Consider the following 21,881-nt stretch of genomic DNA (forward strand, 5'->3'; position numbering starts at 1 on the left):
ATCGTAGTTTAAAGGCCAGTCAAGGGGATTGGTGAAATGGTACACAGCTAACCTGTCTTTAAAAATAAAAAATAAAATTAAAAAAAAAAAGAACCATCTTGGTAGATGTTTAGATTTCCCAAAAGCCCTGTTAGTATACTTGAGAGGCTAGTAGAAAAGTTCAGTTGGTGAGAAGTACTTGCTGTGAAACTCAAGAGTTCCTAGCACCCAATAAAGCCAGGTGCAGAATGAGCCTGCAATCTGTGCTAAGGGCAGAAAGCAGGATACTGAGACACTTGCTGGCCAGTTATACTAGCCAGCTAGTTTCCAGTGAAGTGAAGCAAAGCAGGAAGATCTCTGGCCTCCACACTCCATGTGTAACCTCTCACCAACAGACACACAAATTTTTTAATCTTTCCATCTTTAAAGCTTCAATAAATCATAACAATTGCTTTGAAGATACATTTTAGTTATTGCATTCATTTTTATTTCCCTGTTCAAGACTTGCTACATATTCCTTGGCTGACTTAAAACTTCAGTGACCCACCTGTCACTACAGTCCTCTGAGTTATAGGTGTGCACAATCCTGCCTTGTTGACCTGGTACTGAACATAAAGGCCCCAAGCACTCAATTAAGCCACTTCCTTTAACCCCGTGGCATTCCTAGTCTTTAGCAGATTATGTGCTCTTTCACAAACTAAGTACGCCACCATTCCCTCTAAAGCCCTTGGGATGCAATACTTAGCATGGGTTGACAAAAACCTGCTCATTCTTATACCAGTCTTATTCATGACTCCACCTTATTGGAGCTGAAGGTAGGTAATTCTGAGAATATGTGAACCAGCTAATTGCTCACCGCACTACAATGCAGAAAATAGATTACACTTGAGGCTTGTATAATGACTCAAAATGATTTAGCACTAACAGGTTGTCTAAATAATTACCTGAATTTTCTATGCACTTTAACCAGACTGTCTCTAAGTGCTAAAAAAAAAACCAAAAAACAAAAAACACTTCACACACACACACACAAAACCCCATAATTTAAGATTACTGTATTTCCTTACAAGAGGAACACTTCAACAAACTTTACATGTATTAATCAACCCCTTTTCAAATTGGGCACACGTCATAACTAACATCATGGAAGTTTTATTTAGATGTGGATTTTGAACTATCAATACAGATGCCAAGTTACTACACAAAACATCCACAGGAACTTTTTCCATTTTTTTCGAATCGTTCACAAACATTTCCTACATAATTCAACACACAACAGAGAAATGGTACATCTTTTTTCTTTCATTGTGCATACAATGGAAAAACAAGTATATATATATATTTTTACAAAGTTCAACTAACAAGACACTAGCAGGTTGACAGCTTTAAGTCTATAGGTGAGAAATTATCTAACAAAAATAACCAGGATTTATTCAGCATCAGCCACTTCCATAACCAAGTTTACTCTGGTTAATAAAGCTCATTGCCCATCAGGCTTCTGGCATATACTTAAGATGCGTAACTCTTGTAGTATTGCTCCCCACCGCAGTTCTCCACAACTAACAGAAAACTGTTGAAAAGTAGTGGCAAACATTTGCAAAAACAAACAAAATCCCAAGCTTATTATAAGCATGAATATGTGATGGAAATTTATCAAGCCAAGTCTTTCCAACCATTAAGAAGTCACCCAAACTGAGTTTGCCAATGTATTTTGTCTATGTCCAAGAGGTGCACTTATATCCAACAGAGGAGCTGCTGAAAATCAAACTTAGTGTTTAGTTTAGGGGTGGGCTGGAAAATTCAACCACCATTTGAAATTGTCTTAAAAAAAAAAAAGACCACCAAAAATAGATTCACTAAATTTATTTTAAAAATCATAAAACGTTTCTTACAAAAGAGCATTACATTCTGCACACTGCTCTGAACAAATGCCAGGGACATGTGGACTATTACTTTCCTCCCTGTCCCACCCCCCAATGTTACAGTGACCACAAAGTAAGGTGTTCACAATAATTACATGGGGGGAATTTTTTTTAAAACCACCAACAATGAACAAAAAATAAAAGTCACTCACTCTGCTGCTGTTTCAAAATTTCAATGTTAGTTTTTGCATGCCCTCCCCCCAACCCTGTTTGTAAGGAACTAAAACATTACATCTGGTGAACAGCAAAGATTTCACTACACCTCAAATGCAGAACACCTATGAAGCAGAGGAATGTTGGCTTTTTAAACAGAAGCAGATAAAAAAAAAAAGATGCAGGACTCCTTCAGTTCTTCACTAGTCTTAGAAAAACTTTCCAGAATACTGCTTCACACTATAAAAAAGAAAAAATATCTTGCATTAGAATCCTTCAACATCTGCATACTGCTTCACACTATAAAAGAAAAGAAAAAAAAAGTACGAATTAGAATTTTTGTTCAAAACATCTTAATCAACATTAAGACAATTTCAATGATAAATTAAAATGATAAACATGTCCATTACAATTAGAAGAACTTTTAAAGAGCAATAGCAACTATAAATTAAAGCAATGTAAAACTCAAGAAAATGTTAATAGACAGTAGTAGTGCAGGGTTAAGAAAATGAAACTGGAAGCTGTTAATACTTGGTAGGAAAGACAAAGGAACATGAGGAAGGTGTGAAATGCTGCGTTTGACAGCACCATCATTATCTGTCCTGTAGAGGTGGCCTGTGCCATATGGCAGACTGTGATTTGTTGTCGTTTTAGTTATCTAAAAACAACAAAATCACTAGTCTTCCACACAGAACTAGGCCAACATCCAATGTCTCTTCTACATTTTCTACAGGCTCTGTATAAATTATTACAAGTGGTGGTTTTGGCAGCAGTTTTCACCAGAGAAATGAGAAGTTTGCTTGGTTAAGGCTTCTTCCAGCAAGATTAGTATTGAATGTCTTCATTTTAGTAAGAAAACAGAAGAAAATTAAGGCAGAGCTATTAATTAGAATATTTAGAAGTTAGATTCCCCAAGTGACGGAAACACCATGGTTTCTAAAAGAAGAATCAATTGGGAAGAAAAGCTTTTTAAAGGTTTTAGTATGTGTACACTAACATAAAGCTAAGGGTCAACTGACCTGTTCTGCAGCAAATACTGTGCGTTCTGTATCTGGTCCTGTGTTCCTGTAATGGTAATGATCCGATCTTCAGATCCTTCTAAAGGTTCATCAATTTTGATTGATGCTCCAGATTCATGACGAATTTGTTTAATCCGCTGACCACCTTTGCCAATAATAGATCCAGCCAACTGAAAAGATTGTAAGTGTTTATGATGACTTGAAAGAAATTTTACTCCCTTTTATCAATGACAAAATGTAATAACTTTATAGTAATTTATTTAGAACGTCAGTCTTAAATTCCTGAAATAAATTTTACATATGTGTATTTTAAGAACCCCAAACTGTCTTCTTTTTGTCACTAAGTATCATTTGATCTAAGGTTCAAAATACCCCCTCCATTAAGTTCTTAAACATTATCTCAATCCTAAACTGGAAGTCTTTGTCCAAGAAGCAGCAACCAATACAAGTAAGTAAATTCCCCGAATTAAAAATACTCTAAATTAAAAATACTTACATCTTTGGGAATAGTTACTTGTGTAGTGATAATAGGTCCGCCAAGATCACCATATGAGCCACGGCCCCCTGCATAAGAATAGTCTGATTTAAATAATGAGCAGCAAGTTCACATAAAAATAAGATTGAAATAATGTTTGATTTCAAAAAGAAGAAACTTACCATATCCAGAACCACCCTAAAAACAAAAGAAAAAAAATTACTTAATATTTCTAAAATATCACAGAGCTTAGAAAAGCAAAGTCCTCCCATACCACCCATACCCAGTTTATCCAGGAAATAAACTGAATCAAGAAATTACAGGGGTAGGGAGGGGAGACCAATTATTATGGACAGTCAAGGTAAATTACCAATATGTACATTATTAACATTATTGATACTCAACCTGTGGTTCATAAGCCATTTGCCATTCTGATGGGCTCCATGTGTCAATTGCAGAATCCCAAGTTTCATCAGCACTGAACCCAACCTGTATTACATACATAAATACCAAACTTTTAGAGGGCTGTGAAAATAATTTCAATTTTAAAAAAGCTCTTAGTACTACAGTCTCACACAAATGTTTGGTTATAAGGTCTCTGAAAACACACATGCCGCCCTTATAAATCAAAATTCTTACCATGCCATCATAGCGGTCTCCAGGCCTTCCTCTTCTGTCATAAGCCATTAGATCTCTGCAAGCACATGTTGCAATGTTTACATGGTCACATTAAAATCACCCCCCCACACACACACACTGCTAAGTGCAGCCTCTTTTATTAATGTTAATGTTTGGATAAAAACTTACCCCCCTCTGGGTGGTGGTGGAGGAGGAAGAGGCAGATTCCGGGCTCTGCTGCCACCCCGGCCACCTCGACCAGGTGGTGGTGGTGGAGGTCCTCGACGAGGGCTCATATCATCATAATCTCTTCTAGAAGGAGGCATGGGACGCCCACCCCGACCAGGAGGCATTCTGTCAAAACCACCTCTTCCCCTCATGGGGAATCCCACAGGTCGTCCTCGGCGGTCATCAAACATCATTGTAAAACCACCATAATCATAGGTCTCATCATAAAAGTTGGGATCATAAGGTTGTGCACGTCCTTTGATGGGAGACTAAAAACAGAAACACAGCACCTTAAAGCCTGAAGAAAAATAGCTCTGGTCCTATCAATTAACCCATCTCAACCATTATTAACTCAAAAGGTAACAGAGGCAGGGACACAATGAAGCAATGATGGAAAGGATTTCTAACATACTGACCGGGGGGCGGGGAGGTGGATGTGGGTCAGAGACAGAAGGATCATTACCCCAGATATCTCTGTAAGAAGTGGGTAACATGGCACTACAGGGACCTTTGAGTAAGGACCAAAGGCACTATATTAAAGGAGGCAATAAAAAACTTGCAGGGAGATGTCAAAATTAATGGTGTGAATACTGTCTTATTTCTGGTAGTTAGATGAAACTGAATGAAATAAAAATATCCCAAAGATACCTCAGATATAAGGTCAAGGATGATCTTGATGCATTCTACAACCCTATCAGGTTTTCCTCCAATAAGAACAACTCTGTCAGTAGAGTGAGGGCAGCACTCCTGGAAAAGCTTGATTGTTGTCTGAGTGTTCTATAACATTTACAAAAGAGAAAACCCATTAGAAGTTGTTAGCACATCAAATAAAATCAAGGCTCCCTAAGTTCAGATATTTGAACCCAATTACTCTCAATACAGAATGTGGTCAACTACACAGGACCTAGAAATGGTGAGAATTTAACAAAACTTAGATTTGTTACTTTAAGACCCAACTAAATAGTGATGAGGGATCTGAGGAAGTAACCCACAAAACCAACTCCATGAAAAACTATTGAATCCAGAAGGAACAAAACAGAACAAAATAATCTCTTACTTCTCGAAGTTCTTTGATTTTAGCACCTTTAACACCAATTATTCCTCCTGCCAGACTCTGATGAATCAACAGTCTCAACTCGCAATCAAAGTCACTTCCTTTATAATGTTGGTACTGTAGAGGGGGAAATACACAATTTTACTCTCTTGCAAGTATTTTCCCAGCACTGTATCAGCTTATGCTTAAGCACAACATAATGCACTGTTGCAGTAAGCAACCTGAATTATTATCTCAATAACTTTACCAGTTATGTGCTTATTATCCTCAATAGCCAGGCCCAAAAAGGACAATCTGCACCACCTTAAAAAACTATTTTATTTTCAGGTCCTGCAACACCATACCCACACTGCAGCCATTTAGCATGTCGCTGTTACCACAAAATTATTAACATTCAAATAACACTATAATAAAAATGACTGCAAAGCACTTTGCAAATGTAGTTAATTCCCACTGCAGCATGGAGCAGGGTCAACAGTGAGTTGTAAGACCATCCATATATCATATTTTTAAGCCTTTTTCTATTGAGATGGGAAAAGCACACTATGTTAAAAAGAAAATCGATCCTATGGGCCAGGCTCCATACTTCAGTGGGGTTCAATGGCACTATGACATACATTTAAGCATTCCACAGCATCAGATTCGAGCGGGAGCTGGCTGGTTGCAGTGGGTGATGGCAACTGCAGGCCCTGAAAGTAGAAAAATAAGAATAATAGGTTAAGTGTCTAGCGTGATCAGGCTATTGTCGCATATATTGGTAAAGCTACTACAACATATTTTAAAATCTATGTTAACACAAAACAGCTAGTTTAACAGTAAAATCCTTTCTCCATATACCCAGTAAATGATTAGACTCTTAATGTTAATAAAGAAAATAAGCCTAACAGCAGAACTCATAGGCCCAGTGCTTCCTCCTTGTCTATACAAACACTATGACAAGCTCCTGTAGCTGCAACTGCCTAAGATGGAAGTAACCTGGAACTGAACTATAAATAAACTTCCTATTAAAAAAGTTAAGACCTTAATCTTCCCTAATTAGATCTAAATTTCCCTTTCTTCCTCAAACATAAGAAAACTCTCTTATGTAGGATAAAGTAGTTCCTATCTACTACTCTAGGAATGGCCAGCCTAAATTTTAAAGACAAATATACATTATGTTGCCACATATACATTATTTTTCTCCCCTCCCCCAGCCCCCCCCATAAAACTTTAAACACTGTCCCTCATCTTTCCAAAAGTTTTAAGAAGAAACCTACCTCTTCCAAGGTAGGGATGATTTTCTTCAGAATTTCTCCAATCGTCTCAATATCAGCACTGATACTCAGTATGCTGCCAAATATCAAATACCACAGAATACAAAAAAAAGTGGAAAAGAAAAATGAGTTTTGTCATCAGTAATCATATAAACTTTTAGAGAAGTAACATCATAATTACTTAATAGTCCCCATTTAAGGTAGCCTATTTATGAATTTTACACATGCATTTTATTTTTTGCCCAATACAGACATAACATTATTAGGAGACTTTGAGAGAGACAGAGAGAATGGGCTGCTGGAAGGGCTCAGATTAAGTGGCAATAATCGACCAGAATTGAAGCAGAGTTGAATTCTCATGTTCCCCGCCACCAAGTTAAGGACACCCTCGCTGTTATGGTAATACTGGCACACCTTCTCTTGGGTAATTTGGGGGAATATGCAAGTGGTGAACACTGTATCTGGAGTAAGGTTATGAATACCAGTTAGAAATTAGACTACTTAATGGGCTCTGCAAGAAAACAAATACAAATGCAAGACAAAACAAAGACAGTACAAATGAGAAGTGAAAGAAAGTGAACCAGTTAGCGTTTCATCAGAAAAAATTATGAACAGACAATGTTGGGAAGCAAGGTGGGCCACAAAGACAGAGCGAGAGACTATTTGGGTAACAGTTTGATTTACAATGCAGCAAATATGCAACACTTGAAGCTGTGCTCCTTCCATCGAAATAAAATTAGTGGATCGTTTGGGTGGGCAACTCACGGTAAAAGTTCAGTGACAAAAGGACTTAATGGGGAAAATAAGACAGAAACTTGAAAAACAATACACCGTCTAAGGGGATACTATTTAATTATATAAAAGGCAGGTAATAAAATACATTTCTCTCTTTCTAATCAGGCAGTGAGGCATAAACTGTTGGGACATACCGCTCGGGGCCACTGCTGTCTGGGACTGAAACACTGGCATTGTACTGCATTGGTCATTGGCGTTCGTGGATGTTGGCATTGGGCATGGGCATTCAATCAGAAGTTGTCAAGTATTGTACCCGTTTGGCAACGAGCACATTTTTGGGCATAGCCAACCAGGGTTTTCACATGGGCGTTCAGGGGCGGATGGGCCAACGTCATGGTGGGCAACGCAGGGGTAAGTCGATCCAGTACATGGGCAACGGAGATATATGGCCAAAAAAACAAGGAGAGGGAAAAGGGGGAAAAGCAATAAATTTTAATTTAATACAAACTATACTCATACTCTCAATGAAACAAGCTTAAGTTGTTCTGAAGACTAACACAATAATGGACTTCTCTATACCTGACCGTGGCTTCTTAACATTTAAGGACCTTAAATGATGGTTCTAGGTTTTGTTTTGTTTTTTAATGTTTCAGTAGCAGGCTGGCTCGTGAGGGTAGACACAAAACCTGTCATGACTCAAAAGTTTACTGAAATTGAGGAAAATGGGGAAATAACCCAGATAATTATACAGAACATCTGGATTAAGAGGAAAGAGGTTCAAAGACAAAACAAAAATTCCCACACCAAACCCCCAAATATTAAGACTGATTTGGTTTCATAAGGTATAAAACACATCTTATAAGCAGATTTATAAAAATTACAACGAAATCTAAAGTTTATTAAGAGAAACACAAAGATCTGTTACCAAGAGAAATGAAATACTGTTAGGTACTCAAAGTTATTTGCCTCAATTTTACCAAGATAAACATTAAGAAATGTAGATAGTATGAGGGAAAAAAATAAATTTTGGTGTAATCAGTTCTAGAAATACACACACACTTCTGGTGCTGCCAACATTTAATGTGTCTAATCACAAGAGTCAACCCACTATAAATTATGAAGACTCAAATCCTAGGCAAACAGTTCTGATTGCCAAGATTAATCTATTCATTACCCATATTTAGAAATCAGTCAGCATGAGCTCCATGTTGCAAACTGTGGAACAGATGATTTAAAAGAAAAAAAAAGGAAATAAAGTTTTTATCAGCCATATTCAATGGCTTTCAGAAATGACTAAATCCCTCTTACACATACAAGAGGAATTATACAATTAAGGGTTTTTACACTTTGTCTCCATTCCTAATTAAGATGTTTTAATCTTATTTGAAATGAATTAATTTGAAGGGTTTTATTAAAATATGAAAAGATTTAATTATGTTCCACCTTAATCAGGGTTTTAAAAAAAAAGAAGTCATTTACATAACCATTAATTATTACAAATGGTTTGTAGCTAGTCAGTGATTTCTAAGATGTGAACCTTTAAAATTCTAGAAACATACAATGAATGTGCTTGCTTGTTCAGTAGTTTAATACTTACGTCTGTACGGAGAGCCTTAATATTCTTGCCTCCTTTTCCAATCACTGCTCCAGCATTCTGGAATAGACAAAAAAAAAATTTTGCATTTAGAAAATTAGTATTTTTAAGCTATATTTTTAACTTCTAATGTTTGCACAGCACTGAAAATCTTGAGAAAGAAAAAAATCAAGATGAATAGTTTTATGGTCTTTGGAGTATTCAGAACACCAGGCATGAATATAAAATTCCTAGAAAGCACAGATTACAAGTGCCCTCTTGTAAAAAAACAAACAGAATCTAAACAGTACCTACTTTTATATTGTGACTTGAAATAAGTGATGGGGTAGACTTAAGTAAACTAGTTTCCTGGGGAAATAAGATGCAACCAACACTTAAAACCTGTGTCTACAGTTACTCCACTCATCTCTCTAGCTGATCTGTGGTGGACCCTGGTAATAGGGCTTTCACCATTAAAATTTCAGCACTACCGGCAGTTCTGAAATCTGCTTATCATTAAGAACCACAACTAAATGTGATAGCGCACACTCGGAATCCCAGTAATCAAAGACAGAGGATCAAGAGCTCAAGGCCCGCCTCACCTGTGAGGGGTCTCAAAACAAATGAACCCTTTAAAAACCTTTTATTCAACGTGTTATAAAATTCTGAAAGGTTTCCAGAGCCAAAGCAGAGTTCAAAGTGAAAAAGCATCCATTTATATTTAACTACTAACCAACCTCCAAATTTTAAAGAGCTTATACCTTGCTCTGAAGCAAAATGCGCAATTCAACCATCTCATCAGTATTTCTAGATCTTTTAAAGGCTTGCTCCTCTTCCATATCTTCTGCAGGGCGTTTACCTAGAAATTAAAGTTTAAATTTTCAATTAGAAACATCCCCCAAGAAAGGGTAATTGAAGCCACTTTTTAAGTCCCTGCCTTTGTCTCCCTAATATCCCTAATATCAAAGGCCTTATTTTAATAAGTATTTCAAAGGATTAAAATGTTGGTTGGAAAAACTGTACTGCTTTTTAACCTGTGCAAGAAAAGGTTACTTCTTTTCATAAAAACCAACAGACAAACTCAAGACTACAAAAAAATGAAACTATATAAGAGGTAAACAGAACATATCAAAAACATTTATGGTAATTAAAGTAACAGAACAGAAAATACTAATTGGTTATAATTAAAGTATCTTCTCACCAAATTCACCATTGGTTTCGGTGTTGGGGAAGGTTTCTTCTGGCTGTTCGGTCTCCATTTTCTTGAATTAAATGGATCCACCAATCTGTTGAAAAATAAAGAAGCTAGCTAGTACATTGGCTTATCAGAAAGCAAACACTCTTTTGCTTAAAATCTTCCAAAAAAAAAAAAAAAAAAAAAGGATTCTGCTTCCAGCACACACAAGTGACATCCTAGTGCTACAGTAGTATATAAAAACAAGGTCTGATTCGAGGAAACTAAAATATTCCTAAAAGTGAACTGTTTTTAAAAACTATAATTGAGGAGAGACAGGCATAATGGACTTCTTTTAGACTAGATTGTCTCAATGAAGCACACCCTAACCACCTCCACCACCAGAGCCTTGCGCCCCCCCCCCCCGCAAGGGGTGTGGGGGACCAGTAATTCCGTCCTCAGCAACTTGCTTCATTTCATTACAACGGAAAAACTAGTCGACATATAATTTTGTTCACGAGACTAATTCTTGAAAAGACCACGTCTTATCACAAAACTAGTGTTATAGTAGGGCTAGTAGTAATTTTTTCCCCGCCTTTGGTCGTGACTGACAACACTAATCAATGAAATCTGCCAACTTTAAAAAACTTAGCGGCAAATACAAGGTACATTGAACTTTCAGACACAGAAATCTAAAGAACCAGATGGAAACGACCACCATTATTCAGCAAAGCCACGGAATCTTTAATCACCAACACCATTATTTTAGGCAACGTAAAAAAGGCTATTTCCCAACAATTTTACCTCTAACCCAACTCTCCAAGACTGCAACCAAACCATCACAACTGGTCCAGTTAACTCGTAGTCCTACCAAAGCCAAGGACCAACACAGGATCTTAAAGTCGAGGCATCACCCTCATGCCTTCTCCTATTCCAAAACGCCGGCAGCAAATGACGATCCCTCTGGGGACCACTTTAAATGCAGAGATCGGCCGGCCACTCCGCTAAACCCCCGGCCGCGGGGGTAAATGGATTCAGGCAAATCAGCCGGGTCTACGCACACAAACAGGCCCAGCCAGCCCTCTCGTCCCGCGGCCGCTGTTCCCACAGCGCGCTGGTGTTAACAGGTCCGCCGAGCGAGACCGACCGCGCGCGCTCGCCTCCCGCCCACGGGCCGGGCCTGGAAGCAGCGGCCAGCGACCGTCGCCGAGCGGCGAGCCTCTCCTCACCCGGATCCGACAGGAAATGGCGGCCCGCGTAATGGCGACTACGTGCGACTAGGCGGAGTCGCGCGAGACCCCCCTCCCCCACCCAGCACGCGGGCTCGCGAGCGCCCGTCCCCCGCACCTCCCCCACCACCCGAGACAAAGCCGCCGCGGCCGCCCCATCGGCCCCGCCGCGCAGCACCCCCCACCCCGGAGGTGGGGTGAGGAGGGAGGCCCACGCCGTGGAGGGACAAAGGGCGGCCGGGGCGCACACACACACACCACACCCGCGAGTCCACCGGACGGCCCGGCGCTCCCTCCACACGGGGCGCCCGCGTCGCAAACCCACAGGCCTCTCCTTCCCGGGTCCCTCAAGCCACCTAGCGCCGGCACGCCAACCGCAGGGGCACGCTCGGGGAAATGGCGGCGGTGGGGGGAGGGGAACCCGGGCAACGTTCCCCGGCGGGCCACGGCCGCCCCGAACGCCACCCCGGACAGCCGACTACGGCGTCCGACCCCGCTCCAGCCAGCGCGACCCGCCCGTCCCGCTCACCGCGCGAGTCCGCCGTTGCCTCCCGGCCGCGCCGCCTCCGACGGTCGGTCACTGCTAGACAGAGAACGAGGACAAACCCCCTCCCACTTCAGCGTCGCGCCCCATTGGCTGCCCAGGCTTCGGCGGTGGTGCGAGCGCGAAGCGATTGGCCCGTGGCCGCGTCAATTACGGCGCCGAGAACCCCGCCTTCCGCCGGCGACTCCCTTTGGGCTGGAAGGCCGCGGGCCTGAGAAAACTCGGGCATGGGGATAGCCCAAGCCGCCATCCCGGGGCGCCAACCCGCTCCGGGGACTCGCTACCCCGAAGCCCTAGCCCACCCAGATACCTACAGGCCGCAATCGAGTGGGAGACGAGCACGACGGCGACGTCCGTGCAGCGGAGAAGCAGAGGATAATGGCGTCTGCAGCGCTGTCGCCTGTAGCGCCCTCCTCCTTTCTCGTTCGCGCACTCTGTGGTGAGGGGGAGGGGAGTAGTGACAGACCTCTCGCGAGACTTCAGCGGCGCTGCTCACGTGTGCCGGGAGGGGCGACTGCGGGGGGATTTTCGAGCCCCGAGGGAGTTTGGCGCGATTGGAGGAGGGACGGTCGCCCCGTGAGCGCCCGATTGGGCGGGAAGAAGTGAAAGAGGGAAAAGAGAACCCAGCTGGGAACGGGAGAGGGAGAGCGGCGCGCGGCCCTGGGATCACGCTGCGGTGCGAGGCGAGGCGAGGCGAGGCGGGAAGGCCAGGTCGGTCGGTGCTCCGCCCGGGTTCCGCAGCTACCCGTTGTCGCGTCTCGCTCGCCCCCTCCCTCCCCGGCGCTGCGGGCTCTGCGCCCCCTCCGCGGCGCCCGGGAAACCCGCTGTGCTAACGGCTCCCCCGGCGGGGAGGGCGGGGGAGGGCTGGAAGCGGCGCCCGCTCCCAGGGAGCCCGGGGCTTACTTCCGTGTTGGGCCGGTGCGATGCAGACCCCCCGGGAACGCCGCGTAGGGAATGCCCGCGCGTCCGTGCTGCAGCGCTCCCTGGGACCCTCCCTGAGAAAGCTCGCAGGCACACTGCCCCGCCATGGCTGCCCCACCAGGGGAAGGGAGGGTCACTGCGGGTGCTCGCCTCGCTCCTCATCCTCACAGCAGAGCTCCACGGTCCCCAGACTCTGGCTGATGTCCGGATGTCAGCCTGTAGGGGTGACCTCCAGTTAGCGAGGCGTGTGTGCGAGCGCACCCTGTCCTACCTTTCCCTCGAATAATCCCAAAATGTGCACACCGGCCAGCACCCTGTAAATCGCTCCGTTACAGAGCGGTCGAGCCATCCTTTACCTAACTGACAGAAGAGACTGGGGCTTGAGGATCTGGTGAGGGGGCTCTCGTTCTGAGACAGCCTAGTGTAGCCCTGGCTGTCGTGGGATCCTGTAGATCTCCTGCCGCTGCCTCTCAAACGCTGGCATTAAAAGCGTGTGCCCCCACTCCTGGCTCAAGATTTTTCATATGGTGGTTTTTGACCCGGAGGGTCTCTCAAGAGATCCACCTGCCTCGTCCTCCCAAAGCAGGGATTAAAGGCAAGCGTAACCATGGCCAGCTAAAGTTAGTATTTCTTTTTTTCTTTTTCTTTTTTTTTTTTTTTTTTCCGAGACAGGGTTTCTCTGTGTAGTCTTGGCTGTCCTGGAACTCTGTAGACCAGGCTGGCCTCGAACTCAGAAATCCAATGCCTCTGCCTCCCAAGTGCTGGGAGTAAAAGCGTGTGCCACCACTGCCCGGCAAGTTAGTATTTCTAGTACAACATTTTTTTTTTCCGAGGCAAGGTTTCTCCGTGTAACCCTGGCTGGTCTGGAACTCAGAGATCCCCCTGTCTCTGCCTCCCGAGTGCTGAGATTATTGCCTGCATAGCCGCCTCCACCACCCCGCTAACAACTTTTTTTGTAAATGAGAAGTGGGAATCTAAAGGAAACTACAGAAATTGTCTTGACTAGTCTCTAGTGAGAAGTTGCTTCCTCAAGATTTCATGGCAGGATTGTTCTTGCGCCCACCCCCACCCCCCAGTTATACCTGTTTGTTTTCTTCTCTCACTTTTTTAGGTTTTCTCTTTGAGTAATCAAAGTGTCTTTTGTCCGTCCTTCATTTTCTATTTAGAGTTGGAGGTTTTCAATTCCTTATTAAAACCTCAGACTGTAGCTCAGTGGTGTAGCACACTGAGTGCGGAGGCCCTGGATTTGGGTGTCACAACAAAGCCCATGCCACTTTGTTTCCTTTAGTGGCTCCTGGGTAACCATTAACCTAATGCTTTAGTATCAATTTGGATTCAGTATGACTTAGCTGTGAGATTTAATATAATTTCAACAGTTCAGTAGCTGGCTGAGAAAATATTTGAAATACTGTAGGCACCATACCCCGAGTTCTGTCCTGTTTGCCACTTTGTGCTGACAATTCAATGCTTATTACAGTACTTTGAATACATTGTGGGTTTTGTTTTATGTGTGAGGGAGTTTTTTGAAAAGTAGAATAAACTATGATGGTTCATGCCTTTGATCATAGCAGCTGGGAAGCAGAGATGTGAATCTGTGAGTTCTAGGTCAGCCAGAGCTACATAGTCAAACTGTCTCAAGAAACAAACAAAACTAAGGTAAGAGGGCAGACAGGTGAGATGGAGCAGTGGGTGAAGGTGTTGGCTGCCAAGGTAAATTTCATCTCCAGGATGGGGGAAGACCAGACCTTACTCTCTTGACCTCTAACCTCCACACATGTGTATATAATGAAAAAAAGTTTTAAAAAGTATTGAGGATAGAAACCATATTCAAGATGACAGAACAGAGCTGGGTTAGAGACTCCTAAGTGGGATTTTCTCTCTAGTTTTATTTTTATTTATTTTTTCCTCAAGATAAGGGTTTCTCAGTGTACCCCTGGCTGGAACTTCTTCTGTAGACCCAGGCAGTCCTCAAACCCTGAGATTTGCTTGCCTCTGCCTTCTGAGTGCTGGGAATAAAGGCATGTGCCACCAGCCAAGCTTTGTGGCTACTTCTTATGTCAACAGTAATATAACGGTTTTATCCCTATAAAAGGTAAGGTCTATTACCTTCCCAGAACTCTAAAGTCATCTTAGTGTCTTTAACAAGTTAAAATGGTGTTAGAAGTAAGTGCTTATTTATTTATTTATTTATTTAAACATTTTGTAGTGTGACTAAGTGGGAGCCAGGGGATAACCCTGTGGGACAACCCTGTGCAGAGTTCTCTTCTACCCTATTGGACCATAGGAGTAGACTCATCGTTACATTTAGTGGCAGGTACCTTTACCTGCTAAGCCATCTTTCTTAGCCCAACTTATTTTTTAAAGGAAAATAATAGAAACATAAAATGGATATAAATCTTTGTTACTGATTTAAGATCTCAGCTATTGATTGAATGCCACATACAATATCTAGGAATGGTGTTCTATTAAAAAAATCTGAATCTGATTAAAAATTAATCATTGAGCCAAGTATGCCTAAACCTTAGTGGTAATTAGCAGAATTTTCCTACTTGGTTCTGTTTAAGTCTTAGTAGTTTTTAGAATGTAAATATGTATTAGTAGCCAAATATCAGGTACAAAGGTTAATAAAAGTATTTTTTCTTACTATAAAAGTGGTGAGGATTAAGTTTTGTAACTTTATATGTTGCTATTATGCTAAGGAAATACGAATATATTTTTCACGTCATTAAATAGTCCCTAAAAAATGTTAGAGCTGGGTGTGATGGTATATTCCTTTAATCCCAGAACTTGGGAGGCAGGTTCGAATAGATCTCAGTGGAGACCAGTCTGGTCTGCATAGAGAGGTCCAAAGTCGCATAAAAGGAGAGGCCCTGTCTCAACAAAACAAAACAAAACAAAACTTGAAGGTCTAGAGGGATGGTTCCTGGTCTAAGAACTTAACTGCTCTTCCAGAGGATTGGAGTAACTCCCAGCAGTGTGTAATATCCAACTCCAAGGGACCTGACCCCCACCTCCTTGAGCATCTGCACTTGTGCACATGCCTCCACCTCCCCACATATACCTTATACCACCCCACACACTTAAACATGTTTAAAAATCTGAAGACTACACAGCCTTCTATTTCATAGACATAATGTATGTTTTTGCTTGATAACATTCAAACCCCCTCAAATATATAAATATTGATAAGCTTTGTCAGATAAGCATTCCAGTGTCTTTTGTTCCTCTTCCCTCATCCCTCTCCTCTTTCCTCCTAAATCCTAGAGATTGAGCCCAAGGCTGCAGATACACCTGTTCTTGTCTTTATTTCTGATCTTTTAATATTGGTTCTGGAAAGTAAAAGGTGTGTGTTACAGGATATAAACTTAATGTTCAATTTAAAAGACCTCTTTTTCCAAGTTGTTTTTCTTGTACTGAGGGGACTGTTGTTTGTCTATCAGCAAATGGGAAATTGTGTGTCCTAGCTGACCCTTTGCTGTCTGCCATGACTGTGGTAAGACACTTTTACAAGGGAGAGGGTATTATGCCTAACCAAGAGCAAGTGGGTCCCAGGCTGCCCTATCTCCTATGCTTGCCTTCCTCAGCAGCTAAAGGCACTTGCCACCAAGTCTGACACCATAGTTTTGATCCCTAGAACCCACCTGGTGGAAAGAGAACCAAGTCCTGCAAGTTGTGCCATGGTATATATCACTGCTTCAAAAAAAAAAAAAAAGTCCTCCGGTACCTGAGTTTCCTCTGAACTGCTTGGTCACACACTGTGTTAATTACCTTAGTTATCTTCTGGTTTAACTGTAACCCTGGAAACAGGCTGCCTCTGCCTCCCCAGTGCTAGGTGTATGCCACCACCACCCGGCTACATTTCCATTTTTAGCCTGTATTGTTTTTATTTTACTTAACTGTCCCCAGAACCACACCATCCTACTTTTGCACTCATGGGAATAAGCTAGTGACTTTCTGTGGCGCAATTCTAGAATCTTCACTGCCCCTTATCTTATGTTTCAGGGTCATTTCTCTGCAGAGGAGGCTCTGAGTACTGTACTGACCATCTAGCTTGAAATCCCTCGTTAGCTCACAGGCTGGCCTGCTAAGTGGTGAGTTTTCTTATGGACATGCTAAGCATAGATATATATTTAAATTGATTTGTCTTTAGTATTTTGCTATTGGTTTGTTATACTGAGAGAATCAGATTTAAGCATACCTGACAGCACAGTTGAGAATATTTAGGTAAACAAGTAAGACTTCTCTCATCCCAGAGTAAGGTGGCCGACTATAGTCATATAAATTTTAATAGAGTTAAAATATAAAGTTAATTATAGATGTCAGAAGAAACTAGTGAACATTAAGTAAAATTTAAATCACAGAATCTGATTATTATTTTATTAAAATAATAAGATATAGTAATAGCCCAGTGTCTTTCAGAGGTCTGGCATTACACTTTATCATGCATATCAATTTTTCTGCAGCCCTGTAAGGCAGATGGTGGTGCTGATGAAAATACTGAGTTAGAGAAGTTAAAGAATTGACATTAGGCCATGAAGCTTGCACCCTAACTTAAACATTTGTCTTTCTCATTATACTGTCTGAGCTAAGGTTTGAGTAGCTTCCAGGTAGAGAGCAAGGATTTTTCTAATGCTGGAAAGAGAGAAGTGTAAAGGGATAGTGACTCAGCCTGTTTGTACTGAGAAGCACAGGCGCTGGCTTTAGTGTATTGAGTCACCTTTTGTTTTGTTTTCAGATGGACACGTACACTTATTTAAAAGAAATGAGTGTAGCTTTAAGTATCGCCCTCCGTTTTGTTTTCAGAGAATGTGCCCACTTTTTTCTGTTGTTTTCAAGGGGACACATATGCTCTTATTTAAAAGAAGTGAGTGTAACTAAATATATTGAGTCTCTTTTCTTTTTGTTTACAGGTAGATGTGGATCCTCTTACTTAAAAGAAATGAGTGTAGCTAGTGCTGTATTAAGAGTTGAAACCTGGCTTTTGGCAACATGGCATGTTAAGGTACCTCCAATGTGGCTGGAAGCTTGTGTTAACTGGATCCAAGAAGAAAATAATAATGCTACTTTGAGTCAGGCACAAATAAATAAACAAGTGTTGGAGCAATGGCTTCTTACTGACCTGAGAGACTTGGAACATCCTCTCTTACCTGATGACATTTTAGAACTGCCAAAGGGAGAACTGAATGGGTTTTATGCTCTACAGATCAATTCTTTGGTTGATGTGAGTCAGCCTGCTTATTCACAGATACAGAAGCTGAGAGGAAAGAATACAACCAATGATCTCGTCTCAGCTGAAACGCAGAGTACTCCAAAACCATGGGAAGTGAGGCCTTCTCGGATGCTGATGCTACAGCTCACTGATGGTGTCACACACATTCAGGGAATGGAGTATCAGTCTATCCCAGCTCTCCATAGTGGTCTTCCTCCAGGTACAAAAATTTTAGTTCGTGGATGCATTTTGTTCCGTCTTGGTGTTCTCTTACTGAAACCAGAAAATGTGAAGGTGCTAGGGGGTGAGGTAGATGGTCTTTCAGAAGAAAATGCCCAAGAAAAAGTACTTGCAAGATTAATTGGGGAACTTGATCCTACAGTTCCAGTCATTCCAAATAATTCCATTCACAACGTGCCCAAAGTTTCAGGGGGCTTAGATGCTGTTTTGGGGCCCTCGGATGAAGAACTCTTGGCAAGTCTTGATGAAAGTGAAGAGTCTGCAGCAAATAATGACGTGGCTATGGAAAGAAGCTGTTTCAGCACAGGCACTTCCTCAAATACTACTCCGACAAATCCGTCTGGTTTTGAGCCAGGATGTAACATTTCTTCAAGGCCAAAGGAGAAACCACCAAACCAGCCCACGCATTTCACTGATGGAGAATTTGATGACTTTTCACTGGAAGAGGCCTTGCTTTTGGAAGAGACTGTCCAGAAAGAACAGATGGAAACAAAAGCATCGCAGCCACTAACTTTGAAGGAAAACACTGGTAAATGTATGGAGATTTTTTCACATAAACCTAGTAGTCTGAACCACACAGCTTTGATTCATAAACAAGGAAACAGCAATTTTGATGAAAAAACATCTGAACAAATGATTCATGAAGACAAATTTTTTGATTGTGCATCTACTAGAAACCATCATAAGAGATTCTCAGCTCATGATTTTACAAATGACAGTAAGATTTCAGAAGTAGATGATGCAGCACAACAGACCCTCAGCAGTTCAAATGTACATTGCTTACGTAATAAAATATTAAACAGAAAGCTGGACCTATCAGAAAAGAGTTCACAAATTTCTAAAGAAAATGGCCACCCTTTCCAGGCTTGTTCTTCAAGATCATTTGAGAATAATACTTATCTATCTATTGGCATGGACTTACATTCTCCACCCTTTATCTATTTGTCTGTTCTAATGGCCAGAAAGCCAAAGGAAGTTACTACTGTGACAGTCAAAGCGTTTATTGTCACTTTAACTGGAAATCTCTCAAGTTCTGGTGGCTTTTGGGGTGTAACTGCAAAAGTTTCTGATGGTACTGCATATCTAGATGTAGATTTTATAGACGAAATACTTACCAGTATGATAGGGTATTCAGTACCAGAAATGAAACAATTAAGAAAGGACCCTCTTAAATATAAAACATTCCTAGAAGGGTTACAGAAATGTCAGCGAGATCTGATCGATTTGTGTTGCCTGATGACTATTTCATACGATCCTTCTTCATGTAAAGGGGTGGTGCTGGAATTGCAAGATGTTGGTATGGAACACGTGGAGAACCTAAAGAAACGGTTGAATAAATAATTTGCCAGAATGCTATTGGAGCACACTTTAAAACAGGCAAATATTTGGAATCAAATTTGTGTATTCTCAGTTTTGGAATTCTGTAAGAAAAAGCTTCAGAGCTTAAAGCTGGGGCAGCTCCGCGGTTGACAGACACAGTGTCTGCCAAGTGTGGTAACTGGAGTTTAACCATCTGGTCTCTCGAGGCAAAAGGCGAGACCCTGCTTCCAGAATCCGTTGGTAGTCCTCTACACAGGTGGCAGAGGACACACACACACACACACGTACTAAATAAATGACATTTAAAAATAAAGATATTTAATCAAAATATGTGAAAGAATGTTTATATTTTGGTGATACTGGCCCAGAGTCTTGTAATGCTAGCAAGTTTCTACCATAGTTACATCTCTAGATCCTTGGGATGTTTGTTTGTTTTGTTTATTTTTTTGTTTTCCCTCCCTGGAAACTGGATCTCATACACAGGCTGTCCTCAAACTCTCTTGTATAGCTGAGAGTGACCTCGAGTTTCTGGTCTCTTGCCTTCACCACCCAAGTGCTAGATTTAGGGTTGTACATTTTTACCTGTGCGTGCTAGGCAAATGCTCTACCAACTGAGCCATATCCCCAGTCCTTGTTGAAGGGTTTAGCTGACCCACTCTGGCTGAGAAACTTGTTTTCCACTTGTCATTGGATAAACCTAAAATTGATAAAGAATAGTGATGGACTGACAGCAGTTTGTTGGGTAAAGGTGCTTGCTGCTGAGCCTGACAACCTGATGCTATTCCTGGTACCACATGCTGGAAAGCGAAAACTCTCCCACAAGATGGCCTCTGATTTCCACCTGCATGCCAAAACGTGTGTGCTCCCTCCCATACATAAAGGTACACACAATGAAATAAAATTTAATAAAGAGTTGATGTTCCCCAGTGAGATATTACTGAAAGTTAGGAATTGAAAATTAGTAATTTTACCTCTAATAAGTTGAATATTAAAAAAAATTGTACTGTGATTTAGATATCTTCCATTTACTGTGTGTATAGGTCAGAGGGCAGCCTGGGACACTTGGCTTTCTCCTGCTGTGTGGATTCATGGGGTAAAATCCTCAGGCTCTGCACGCACCTTGTACCTGCTGAGCTGTGAGGATGGCTCTGGCTTTTGAGATAGTATCCTGATACGTTTCCAGGATCCTGCGAATTGGCTTTGCATATGAGTTATTTGTGTTATTGTTTTAAAGAGACTAGACTATTTCCTTTTGCTGTACTAGATTATGTTTGGGAGATGTACTTTTAAAATTGTAAAAGTGTGTGTGTGTGTAGAGATTGATGAATGGAATGAACCTCTGAACCTGTAAGCCATCCCCAATTAAATGTCCTTAGAAGAGTTGCCGTGGTCATGGTGTCTCTCCTCAGCAATGGAAACCCTGAGACAGTCGGTACCAGGGACTGGGGTGTTGCTGTGCTGGGCCTGGCCATGTTTTGTTTGGAGAGCATGGACTTTGGAAAGCAGTGCCATGTTTCAAGTGCTGCTTATTGGGCAATCCTAATAAAAGCATGGAAGACAGCGGGCTAAGGGTGATTTGAGCTATGGGCCCCTGGCTCCAGAGGCTTCAGAGGAGAAGAATTTTAGTATATTGCCTAGAGATCTTTCTTGTGTTATTTTAGTAAAGAATGTGGCTGCCTTTTGCCCTCGTCAAAAAAGAAGCAAAAGAAAGAAAAAAGCCAATCTGCCTGAAGGTAAATGGAGTTTTGAATTAATTGCTTTTGTAGAGATTTAAAACTGCCTAGTGTGGACTGTGTCCTGTGGTTGTTAGTGCCATGCTTATAAAGATCTGTAGTGAAAAGGGACACGGGGAGGAATGAGGATAACTACTGAGTTCAAGGAAATGAACAGATTAAAGAAAAGTCGGAAATTAAATGGAAATAAAGGGAGTAGTGGCTCAGAGGAAGACCCCACCCTGTTAGACTTCTGAATTGTAAAAAGGAGTTAACAGTTTAGGTTCAGGTGTGGTGGTCCAAGTTTTTAATTCCAACACGGCAGAGGCAGGAGAATCTTGAGTTCAAGTTCAGCCTGGTCTACAGATCAAGTTCCAGGGCAGCCAAGTTTAGATAGTGAAGGAAAACAGAAGGCTAGTGGAAATGTAATTGAATGAGGGGGCCATCTTTCAGCCCCAGCAAGCAGTAGAACTTGGTAGTTTTGGTCACGTGGTTCTGGTTTTCGGGTCAAGGAGAGAAGAAA

General features: G+C 41.8%; 2 protein-coding genes and 1 non-coding gene across 22 annotated transcripts; 1 reads left to right on the top strand and 2 right to left on the bottom strand.

The window, feature by feature from the left end:
- Positions 1-1,009: 1,009 nt before the first annotated feature.
- On the bottom strand, positions 1,010-13,221 carry Hnrnpk (heterogeneous nuclear ribonucleoprotein K). 17 transcript variants are annotated; one of them, NM_001301341.1, is made up of 18 exons: positions 13,149-13,221; positions 12,271-12,390; positions 11,942-11,995; positions 10,211-10,295; positions 9,771-9,868; positions 9,034-9,090; positions 7,631-7,674; positions 6,705-6,777; positions 6,066-6,137; positions 5,452-5,565; positions 5,043-5,171; positions 4,356-4,663; positions 4,188-4,242; positions 3,954-4,037; positions 3,731-3,746; positions 3,570-3,652; positions 3,074-3,243; positions 1,010-2,354 (listed from the first exon to the last, which is right to left on the bottom strand). In NM_001301341.1, exons 4-18 carry the CDS (start codon positions 10,266-10,268, stop codon positions 2,321-2,323), a joined length of 1,395 nt encoding a protein of 464 aa, NP_001288270.1. In that variant the 5' UTR covers positions 10,269-10,295; positions 11,942-11,995; positions 12,271-12,390; positions 13,149-13,221; the 3' UTR covers positions 1,010-2,320. The 17 variants fall into 17 exon arrangements, 13 of the variants coding, with proteins under 13 accessions (NP_001288270.1, NP_079555.1, NP_001288269.1 ...); NM_025279.3 differs by lacking the exons at positions 11,942-11,995; positions 13,149-13,221 and having other exon boundaries at positions 1,010-2,294; NM_001301340.1 differs by lacking the exons at positions 11,942-11,995; positions 13,149-13,221.
- Mir7-1 (microRNA 7-1) lies at positions 2,657-2,764 on the bottom strand. The gene has a single exon (NR_029825.1). It is a non-coding gene; the product is annotated as a microRNA 7-1 (primary transcript).
- Rmi1 (RecQ mediated genome instability 1) lies at positions 12,126-21,027 on the top strand. Of its 4 annotated transcripts, NM_001168248.1 has the most exons (4): positions 12,475-12,667; positions 14,449-14,533; positions 16,880-16,968; positions 17,788-21,027. In NM_001168248.1, the coding sequence occupies exon 4, from the start codon at positions 17,817-17,819 to the stop codon at positions 19,665-19,667; it is 1,851 nt and encodes a 616-aa protein (NP_001161720.1). In that variant the 5' UTR covers positions 12,475-12,667; positions 14,449-14,533; positions 16,880-16,968; positions 17,788-17,816; the 3' UTR covers positions 19,668-21,027. The 4 variants fall into 4 exon arrangements, 3 of the variants coding, with proteins under 3 accessions (NP_001161720.1, NP_083180.3, XP_006517483.1); NR_031761.1 differs by lacking the exons at positions 12,475-12,667; positions 14,449-14,533 and adding an exon at positions 12,126-12,395; NM_028904.3 differs by lacking the exon at positions 14,449-14,533.
- Positions 21,028-21,881: the final 854 nt, after the last annotated feature.

Source organism: Mus musculus, chromosome 13, assembly GCF_000001635.26.
Source record: "Mus musculus strain C57BL/6J chromosome 13, GRCm38.p6 C57BL/6J".
Taxonomy (NCBI): domain Eukaryota; kingdom Metazoa; phylum Chordata; class Mammalia; order Rodentia; family Muridae; genus Mus; species Mus musculus.

Bases quoted from the DNA above. Each gene is read 5' to 3' on its own strand.
- Rmi1 (NM_001168248.1), top strand. From the start codon at position 17,817: ATGAGTGTAGCTAGTGCTGTATTAAGAGTTGAAACCTGGCTTTTGGCA.
- Hnrnpk (NM_001301341.1), bottom strand. From the start codon at position 10,268: ATGGAGACCGAACAGCCAGAAGAAACCTTCCCCAACACCGAAACCAAT. The intron at 7,675-9,033 runs GTAAGTATTAAA...TGACCAATGCAG, and splicing joins TTAAGGCTCTCCGTACAGAC to TACAATGCCAGTGTTTCAGT. The intron at 3,244-3,569 runs GTAAGTATTTTT...CAATCTTTTCAG, and splicing joins AAGTAACTATTCCCAAAGAT to TTGGCTGGATCTATTATTGG.